Here is a 10556-nt window from a genome sequence, read left to right on the forward strand (position 1 = left end):
TGCACATGTATGTAGGACAGAGAGAACTGCATGGTGGTGCAGAAACAAAGACTTTGTCATGGTTCACAAGCCAGCAGCTGCAGTGTGGCATGGTGATCCACACTTGACACTGAAAGCACTTCAAGTCATCAACCCAGGAATAGTTCAGGAGTTGCAGATGGGCCAGAGCTGGTGCTATTTGTCATGTGCTTAAAAATGCAGTGAGATCAAGTATCCCATAACAAAGATTGGCACTTTCTAACTTAGAGTGTAGATGCTTTCATGCAGTTTCTTTGTGATGCGTGTGTAATGCTGGGTGAAATGTTCCCTGGCTGAGTCCCTAAGTAATGCTGTGATACCAAAATTAAGAATAGTATCTGATTCTGACACCAATAGTAATACTGATTGATTGCTATTGAATTTGCTTCCTGATAAGTTGTATTGTCTTGTCTGAATGCCTCATAGTGATTGATGTATTTAGCTCCATAATACTTGCTGGTGGAGGTGCAGTGGCACTGCTCTTCTTTCACAGTTGTGTTAGGGGCACAAGGATGCTAAAGAGCTTGCCCAAGGTCACACATGCCATTTTGCAGAACAGGGATTTGAAGCCAGCATCTAGCTATCAAGCCAGACTTCCTCTCCCATAGATCTTGGCTCCTGCATTTACCTCTGTGTTTTATGAAATGTTCTGTGAGGAACTCTGTGTCTAACTCTTGTAGGACCTGGCCAGAGCTTCTCTGATCTCCACTGGGAGGCTGCAGCGGGGGAGGGAATAGAGAGGGAGGTGGCCCTGCTGTGAGGACCATGGGGAACTCACATCATAGCAGGTTTTGACTGCATCCTTTGAAAGTTACATTAAAAAGTAGAGCTGCAACACCATTCTCTTTTTCCATAGAGCTTGGGTGAGATTTTCTATGTAAGTGGAGATACAGGGAAGCTAAGGGATCAATTTGAGGAGATGCTTTGTGGAAGATCTCCACAGAGCACAGTTTGCTGGCTTACAGCTTAGAGGGCAGAGGGGAGCACGGTGGCAGAGATTTCTCTGCAGGAATGTTTCCACATTTAACCTGCTCTGTCCTCCTCCTACTGCTCTCCTCCACAGTCTTGTCCACTAGGTATTACTGCAAGAGGAGGAGGTAACCTGAGCTATTATTCTTTATTCTTGACAGGGTTTTTCTGACTAAGCTTTAACCTCAAAGTCTCTGAGTTTACTAAGAACATTAGATGTGTCACCTGAAAAGGCACAAATACTGAGTGGTTCAGTACAGTGAAAGGAATACTAATTCCACACTGCTAATAGTAGTGTTGCAGGTCCACATTGTTTCCTGAATGTTTTAGTCTTTGCAGTTAGTTGATTACAACCTAAACGGTTCACTAGTTTGTTTTGTGTTTTTGCAGGGCAGAAACTACTGGATACGTTAGCTGAAACTTGGGATTTTTTCTTCAGTGATGTCCTGCCCATGCTTCAGGCTATTTTCTATCCTGTGCAGGTGAAAAATTACTCTTGTTCCTATAGAATCTTGAAAAACTGGAAAAAGCAACTTTACTGGTTCATCAACAGATTGATGCAATCCTTAACTCCCTCTCCTTGGGCCAACCTCCCAGTGCAGCTGTTCTGTATAGTCATGTCATGCAAATAAGTTACTTATGCAAACAGCGGTTTAAACTGCTTGGGTGAAAAAGATGAAGGGGAATTTGAGAACAGGAGTGGAGTACAGGGAGGATGGTTAGTTGTTCTGTCAACTCACGCTAAAAGTCAAAAAAGGTTATGAATAATAAACTGAAATATGCACACATTGAAATAAGCAGAGCTGTTTTGACTTAAGTATATAAATTTCCTTCTCTGCGATGTGAATTCATCTCTGAAGTTTCTCCACTTCTGAAAAGGAACTGTATTTCTGAGGTCAAGTTCTATGCTACTACAAATGAACAGCAATAGTCAGTGACCTTGCACCAGTTTACATTAGCACAGCATTTGACTCCAGTAATTTTAAATCCAAAATAGGTACTTGATCTGATTTGGATGAGGCTTACTCTTCTAACTTAGTGGTGGCCACAGAGTTGAAAAATCTGTACCAGATAGGTATATCAAGTGACCTTCTGGAGTTGCTCTTAGATGCCTAACAGATTTTAGTGGGCATTGGGTGCCTAAACATACTTGGGGAAACTTTGGAAACTTTCTTCCATTTTTCCAAGTGGTCTTCATGCCTAAAATGATTGTCCAAATGTTATCAATATTACCACTTGCATCTGCAGTTAATTACAGGCATGAAATCTGAATTCGGTGGAAAAGCTGCAACTTTACACTGAATTTTATTTAGGAGAAGAGCTGTAAAAACTTACAGGGGACTTCACCCCTTGACTTGCATCTTACCAGTAGAAACTTTAAAACCATAGACATAATATGGTGTTAAAAACCTGTTTCTAAGTGCCACATAATTTAAATCCAAGGCATTTGGGAACCTAGAGATATAAGTGGTCTCTCAACCTGGTGTTCTATGCTGACTCGACTAGATTAGAACTCACTCAGATGTTTTTGAAAATTGCACCAAGTACCCCTTTTCACTGTTGTGTTCCTGAGGTCTTTGAAAATAATTTAGCAACACCTTGCAGATGAAAATAATTGCTTGAATTTTCAAAGGAGCCTGGAGGGGGTAAGAACCCCACGTTCCATGTAATTTCAAATAGATGTAGGTGCCTGATGTTCTAAGGATACTTCCAAAAGCCCAGCTGGTGTTTATGTGCTCTTGTAAATTCTATTCATTAGCAACTGAAGCAGATTTGGCCTTCTTTACTTCAGTACAAATAATTTAACAAAGTGAAAAGGAATGGGTGGGGTGGGGTCAGGCTTTTTTATTCTAAACTAAAATAAGTCAATACCAGCTGAATATCAGCCCTTCCAAGAGGGTCAATATTTGGCTGGCAGTACTCAGGCAGGCAAGAATATGTGTATGTGTACAGCCATATATACTCAAGGAAAAAGCCCTGGTGCTGGCAACGGGAACTGTTTTACAACTCCTCATCATGTATAAGGCAAGTGGTGTTAATCTCTGCAGGCAGAGCATTGTATTCTTCAGATGAGTTAGTTTTTCAATGAGAAGTGATGCTTGAACTGCAAAAAGATGCTTTTGAAAATGTAATATGAAACTGCAGCTCTGCTTTTACCTTATAGTGAAGTCTCCTAAACTGTAGAGACAAGGAGGATCCACAGGTAGGCTGAGTCAGAATTCCCACTATATTTGAAGAGAGTATCTAGCCAGTACTGAAAATATTGAGAAATAATGGAAATTCAACCCTTTTTCAACCTTGCTTTGGTTTTTTTCTTTTTTTTTAACATATGACACATTTCATTACTGTTAAAGTACAAAATATTCATATATAGTCTGTGCTCAAGTACGATCCCCCACATCCTACCCCAACCTCATCATCTTCATATACAGTCAGACTCAATCGTTGTCTGCAGCATTCATTACTGCCAAATCAAATTCACTGTGCGGATTTGTAGGCTGCTCTGTGTCCTTTGTTATGTTTCCTCTGCTTTTCATTCAGGTTTACCATTCTTGTAATCCCTCAGAAGTGGAGGAAAGAATTTTGACGGAGGATTTGGAAACTCATTTTCACACTGCTCATAATCCATCTTGCTTTGTTTCTGTTTCTAAGGGGAAGGAGCCCTCGGTTCGGCAGCTGGCTCTTCTGCACTTTAGGAATATAATTACCCTCAACATTAAATTGGAAGATGCATTATCACGTTCCAGAGCCAGAGTTCCACCTTCTATTATTCAGATGCTGTTAATACTCCAGGTAAATTGGTTGCTTTTCTCAGGCTGTTTTCTTTATCTATCTTTCTGTACTGTATTGCTGAAGTCTTTAAGCAGTCTGTGATTTTGCTCATTCATTGAAAACTTCTTACCCAGAATGCCAGAGCTTCTGTGCAATTAAATTTTATCCTAATATCTAAACGTAAAGATTCTAGAGGTTCAGATTTCATATGCCTTAAGATCCAGAGGGTCTGAGAGTAAAGGCTTGTTTTGAAACTGTGGGCCTTCAAATACTAAGTTTTGCAAGCAGGCCAGCATATGTGGTAATAATGTGACTTCCATGAAACGCTGCATGCTGCTGCATTAGCAGTTCTGGATATGAAGCTTCACATCTAGAGTAGGCAACAAAGTGAATATGCAATTTGTAGTTGAATCGTGGTCATACTTGGTCACTGGAACCAAATTCTATCAAAGCTGTTGATACAAAAACATTAAGACCAGATAGATACTGGTATTTGCCTTCAGTGTTAGATTATTTTTTTTAGTAGTAGTGAGGAGGAGCAAAAAGAGGAATTCCATGCAAAAGTCAAGTTTAAGATTTTTTTTTGCTTAATTAAAGAAAAGCATGAGCTTGTGTTGAGGAGCAAGGGGGATGAGGCAGATGGGAGGGAGGAAGCCAGGAGTGAATTCTTAGGGAGTATGGAAGTTGAGATTTTCCTGACTGGTGATTTTTTTAGTAAACAAGTAGATTTACAGCAAATGAAAGAATATAGTTTCTCACACTCAAAATGATTCTTTGCTCTTCATCACTGTATGAATTAGTTCTGTGACTGAAATTGTTTTAAAGAGCAGGATAATCTAAAGGCCAGTGATGGAAGTGGAGGAAGGAATAAGATTCTGCTGGTCAAGAAATGGTATTTCACCCCTGCTATCGCAGTGGTGCGTATGTGCGTTGTTTGTAGGTGCGTTCAACCTACTTTTCTCAGAAAAAGATACTTGTGCGATAGGACTGCCTGCTTGCCCCTTGTCTCCCTTCTCCCTAACCTCCAGCTTGCCAAATGCTTCTTGAAACTGCTGGCTGATTATGGCACAATGACAGCAATATCAGAGATATTAAGACTCCTAGGAGTTTTGTGGAAATTAATGTCTGGAGAGAGGAAAGGAGCCTCAGGGAAAAACTGGAGCATAATGAGACATCAAAGAATCCATGTAATTGAACTGTGAATCCAGCTGTGTTAATAGACACCAGAGACTCCACATGAGAGACTACGATCATGGAAACCTTAATCTCAGGAAGGTTGCCTATCAGGCCTCATTCCTTCGTAGATGCGAGGTAAACTGTCAATTTTAAACCAGGCTTCAGCAGTGCCGTTGCTAATGGATCTGCTAGTTTTTTTGTGGTTTCTTCTTTAGAGAGTCTGTGTTGGCTATGGGCAAGATCCGGCTTCGAATGAATTCAGTGGTGAGCTGGGAACTGAATAACATCCTGATTTAGAAAGTTCATAGGAGGTGATGTGGAGTCATTTGCCAGGATTAGTGCTACAAGAAACAGTTTCTTTTCAAATCTGTTTTCTTCAACAACCAGGGGTGTTAACAAGGCGGATGCCTGTTTAGGGTAAAAGGCCAAATCTGTTCTCATTGCAAAGCTGTTGATGAAAATCAGTAATGAAGTGAGAGGGAGTTTTCCCCCTGGGCATTTATTTCTGCATATGTTACCTACGGTTGTGTGGTAGGGTCCTTTCACGACAATAGCTCTGTCAAACTTGTGGTTTAAAATCTAATGGAAATTACAGGAAAAGGTCAGAAGAGGATCTGGGAATGGGCTGTTTTATTTACATGCTTAGCAGTGTTAGTCAATAATTGGATTTCAGAGCAAAGGCTTTTTCTCAAACTCAAGCGTCACATTAAACAAAAGCAAATTTTATACATTTATGGCATAATAATGGAATTTCCTTGACTTAGATTAACTCATCATGTGAATAGGGCTGGAAGAGTGATAACAATTAAGCGGTCCAAAGAGCACATGATGGGCTCGTGTGTATGGATTTCCCAGACTGAAAGATGATGTCTTACAGTGGACATTGTCTAATCCCTATTTCTGTCTACTGTGGATATCTCTTCCATAACAAACTTGGTGATGCTTGAGCAGACTCCCATGGCTAGAAGATTAGTGTGATGTCAGCACTGGACCAAGTGTTGAACCTAGTGCTAAGTTTCCCCATTTCTGTCCTTGACAGCCTTTTGCAGCTGTGTTACGTAATTAAGGAGCAGGTCATGTTCTTCAAGACAGCAGCTGTAATGTCAGCTGAAGGCCATGGGCTGACAAAGGCCCATGCTGACATACACCAGTCTGTCCTGTTAGGCTGGATTAAAGCGGCGGAGATTTGGTAACTAATGCAGCATGCATCTAGTATTGCTTGTGTATTAGCTTGACATAGTGTAGGGGAAGAGCTTGTATCAGTTTGTCAGAAGGCACTGTCTTTACCAAGAGGAAGGGAAGCTTTTTCAAGAGGGAATGGAAGGTGCAGCAAACCTTGGACTTTATTCAGGAGGTAAGTGCTGATTCAGCAAAGCTCAGTAAGTTTACCTGAGTGTGAGTTTGCTCACATGCTGAAGCCAATGAAGCTATTCCGTTGACCTCTGTGAAGTTACTGACCTGTTGCAAGTTGCACACATTCCTTGCTTGCTCAGCTGTCCATGCTCTGGCAAGGAGAATAAAACAGTTCCTGCCAAAGATCTCCTGAATAAAAGGGCCTAAAATGAAGTTGCACCCCTTACTTCATTGTTTGGGTGGTTGTTTTTTCTCCTTTACATCAAATCTTTTTTCCTGTCCACAGTAAACTATTTGCTGTATGCGTGCCTACCAGCCACACATTTAATACCCTAGCATGTGGTACAGCAGCTGCACCGGTCCTTTGGCATACAGTGATGTGATAGAGGATATACACTGGTGTAGAAGGTGTCACCAACCTGACAGATACCTCACAATTTGCCCACAGAGCCAAATACCTCAATTTCTTTGTGTTAAAAACATCAAAGACCAAAAAAAAAAAAAAAAAAAAGGCAGGGGGAGGAAAATCTTGTATCTTCTCTATGCAATCCCTTTTTGAAGGAAAGAAGAACCCCCATTTCTGGGATAAAGCTGTTACAAGTATTGTGTATCTGAAGCTTTGTTGTAAGATAACCTCCATTTAAAAGATCAGAAATTAGTCCTTGGTTTAATCATTAGACCTGGGTTCTCCAGTCCAGTAAAGCCACTTCTCGCCAGTGCTATCACCTGGTCCAATTACAAACCAGCGATCTATTGGGAAAGCAGAACTGGGGAACAGAGTGATATTCCTGTGCTGTTGAAGTCAGTGGGAGTTTTATCACTGCTTGGAAGAAGGGCCTTACACCACTCAAACTTTCGGTTGCCAGCACAGCCTGACCCAGTTACAAAGCACGAACTGAAACGTTAATCCTTTGTGGCTGCTTACAGGCAACATAAGCTGAAGTACCTCCAGGATGCTCCTGTTTAAGTTTCAGGGCCTTCAATAGCAGAGTCATGACTGAGGGAAGTAAAAGAACTAAAACTGCTTTTGAGCACAGAACGATGCACAGGAGCTCACATAACTATACTGAGTTGTCGGTCTCACCTCGATGACCTTTCTCTTTGGGTGAAATTAGGAAGCTGGAGTGAGAGGGATAAACAGAAAGAGAGATTAGAGAAGAATTTTCTCCTTTATGTTCTATGAACCAAAGAGAGTAAAACTATCACCCGAGGATAAACAATCCGAATTATTTCCCAAAGCGTGTTGTCAAAGAAGACCTTTGCCACTGAAACAGGAACATCTTATCTCCAGGTATCTCTCCTGAGGTCTGAGAAAGTTGGAAAAGAAGAATTACAGTGTTTATCTGCATCTTTCAGTTAACATCAGTGTTATTTGAGTCCACAGAATCTCTCTGGGTGACCCGAGGTATTTCAAAACTGTAGAAAGGCACAGCACAATCTCTCTCGTGCTGAGGGATGAGGCCTCACTAAACACAAGCTCTGAAGAGAAAAATAAACCCTGTGGTTTCCTTTTTGGCTTCTCTAAGCTTCATTTGAACTCCCTTGCCTGTTGCCTTTCTCTGTAAAGGAAGACAAAATAAATACATAAAACTGCCCAGTGGGACCTATTTGTTATCTCTGGAAAGTTCCTAAATGCAGGTTCAGGTCCTTGCACTTTAAAGTGGTGGAAAAACACACTGCAAGAGCTGAAAGCAGAATGCAGAGTGCTGTTTTTCCATCTCAGCAGCCACACAGCAAACCAAAGACAGTGTAGTGGTTAAAAACAAAATACCCTTTGCTATCGGAAAACTGTAGGGTCCTGCCTGTGGATTTTCTGTAACACTACAACAGGTGTCAACTGGGGTCGAATTCTTTACGGCCATAGGGTTTGGAATTTGGTGGTTGCTTTTGAGAGTTTATCATACTAAGTTTCTTAAACCTGAAGCATAGGTCGAACAAAGTGGGTGGGTGTGAGGTTTCAACATGCTTTTCATTTCTCTTCACCTTTTTCTGGGTTCCTGGTTTATAAGACTCAAAAAGCAGAAACCAATAAATAAAGGTATCGTAGACCCTATTTAAATACAAATCACCATATCAAAAGCCTGTGCATCACCTGGGTTGTGCATAAATGTGTTGTCTTCCTTCCTGGTGAAAGGGTGGCTTGTCTGTGTCGTTTGTATCAGCCCCACGGGCACATAAGAAGTCAGGTAAGAGAGCCAGGATACTGCCTGACACAAAGGGAAGAGTCTCCCATTGCTTTGTGTTGACATACACAAAACTGAGAATGTGACCCTCAAGAATATTTTGTAGAAACAATGCTCACTTCTAAGCAATATCATCTGTCTTATTCGGTCTTATTTATTGTCTCTATCAGCAAGTACAGTTTGCAGTAGTTAAATTGACACAGGTTTGTTATCCTGGAATGAATTTGTATTGCCATGATTTTTAACAAGGCATAGCATTCATTTGTTGTAGGAAAAAGATCCTTTTGAAAGAAAATCTTGACCTCTTTGGTAGTGAGGAGAACTCGTCATATTAGATTTTTAATTTCTTCATATGTGTTTTATTATTGCGCTAGTTTTCTGGTTCTGGGAATCATTTCTGCATGGAAGCAGGAAAAATGCTAGAACTATTTCATCTACATCTTGGGGTATTGCCTCAAGCGGGTTGGAATGTACTGTGTTAATGAGTATGAGACAAGAAGCTGGGAACTGACTGGAGAGTTCAAAAAAGTGAAAGCAGCAGTAGTGGGAATGAGAGAGGTCTAAATGTACATTTACAGTAGTGCTGACACTTTGGTCAGCCGATGGTGCCAGGTGGGATTGCTAAATACACTATCCTTACTAACCAAAGTACCACCTTCACTTGCTTGCATGTCAATCAAGAGCAATTTCCCTGCCATAGCTGGGGACCTTGGTGTAAGTGGTAAGGACGTGAGTCAGTGACAGTCGGTGGCTATCCATTTTCCATTTATAAGGTGTAGGATTATAGTTAAGGACGGAAACCACATGAGAGGCACTTTCCCTCTATAATGTTTTTAGCTCTGTTTCCACCTGGCATTTATTTCACAGCTCACCACAAGTATGTTTTCTCTAGGGACGGAGATAGGGTGAGTGAGCGTGGTTGCTATTAACCATTCCATAAGCCTGACTGACAGTGGGTTTTTTTAGTAGTAACTCCAACGCAGCCAGCATTTCTGCACCAGGGACCTTGAAAGATCTGCAGTCACATGGACCCTCTTTCTAACAAAGGCCAATGGAAATCCATTGCCATATGAACAGAACAGATTTCATTTTGAAATCGAGTACTCTCCAAAACTAGCTCTTAATATATTTGACAACACTATATGTTGCCACTTCTGTAACCTTAAGCAGCAGAAAACCAGGAAAGCAACATAAAATGTTGTAGTTGTTTTGCTTTGTTATATATGAACCTGTCTGATGAACACCATGGCACAGTAATTCAAATGTGCGTCTTGTCCTTCTTCTTAACAGAAGGGCAGCGTTCAAGGGAACATGACCATAACCAGTTAAACACAATTGGTTTAGAAGACAGTTTGCATTGTGCAAACTACCTTTGGGTGTACACTCATAGTGCATTTTAAGAGTACCTTGCATTAAATAAAATGTCACTTCTGTGAAGGGTACGAGTTAGTTAAGTAGAGGTATGACTTCAGACGGAGCTGGTCAAACGCCACAGCAGTTGTCTAGACTGCCCTGAGTTTCGCTGTTGTGGTCCATCAGGTCCTCTGCAGTTCCTGCTCGTTTGCTGTCTTGCACTGTGGTAGGTGCAAAGTGCTTGCCCTTCAAATTACTCAACACTTGCCTTGGGGTTAGAGTGGCTGTGCATGGAGTTACGGCGTAGCTGCTGCCTGCAGCACCTGAGACTACGTTAGCCCATAATGATTTATTTGTGCCACCTAAGTGTGAGTTGTTTTAGCTCAAGTCAGTTAGATACATGCTTAACCCAAACTAAACCAGGTTGTCCTTACTGAAATATATGTCTGTCTCCTGAAGTTTGCCTCCATTAATGAAACTGGCCTATTAAAACCAGTACAAGTTCATTGGTAGGCAAGTCCTTAATCCTTAACAAAATGGAGTTAAATCAGTAAAATCATTCTTATCTTGAATTAGAATGTCCCTGCAGACCCTATAATTTTATCAAGTAAGAGGCGGTTTTAACTAATTGCATTAGTTCATACACGTCTCTTCTGTGGACCCATTTGGGCCAGTAGACTAAAACTGGCATAAAAGATAGCATAGAAATTTTGACTATTGAAAAACTCTCAG

The 10556-nt window shown here is 41.1% G+C and overlaps 1 protein-coding gene across 2 annotated transcripts in view; it reads left to right on the forward strand.

Moving 5' to 3' along the window:
- PRR5 (proline rich 5 (renal)) overlaps nucleotides 1-10556 on the forward strand; it is a 97899-nt gene that overhangs the window by 59759 nt on the left and 27584 nt on the right. For both annotated transcript variants that reach the window (XM_009879713.1, XM_009879712.1), the window contains 2 exons: nucleotides 1378-1469; nucleotides 3640-3780. In XM_009879713.1, the coding sequence (XP_009878015.1) occupies nucleotides 1378-1469; nucleotides 3640-3780 (233 nt within the window). The remainder of the gene's footprint in view (nucleotides 1-1377; nucleotides 1470-3639; nucleotides 3781-10556) is intronic.

This window comes from Charadrius vociferus, unplaced genomic scaffold (assembly GCF_000708025.1).
Source record: "Charadrius vociferus isolate BGI_N301 unplaced genomic scaffold, ASM70802v2 scaffold90, whole genome shotgun sequence".
Classification (NCBI taxonomy): Eukaryota; Metazoa; Chordata; class Aves; order Charadriiformes; family Charadriidae; genus Charadrius; species Charadrius vociferus.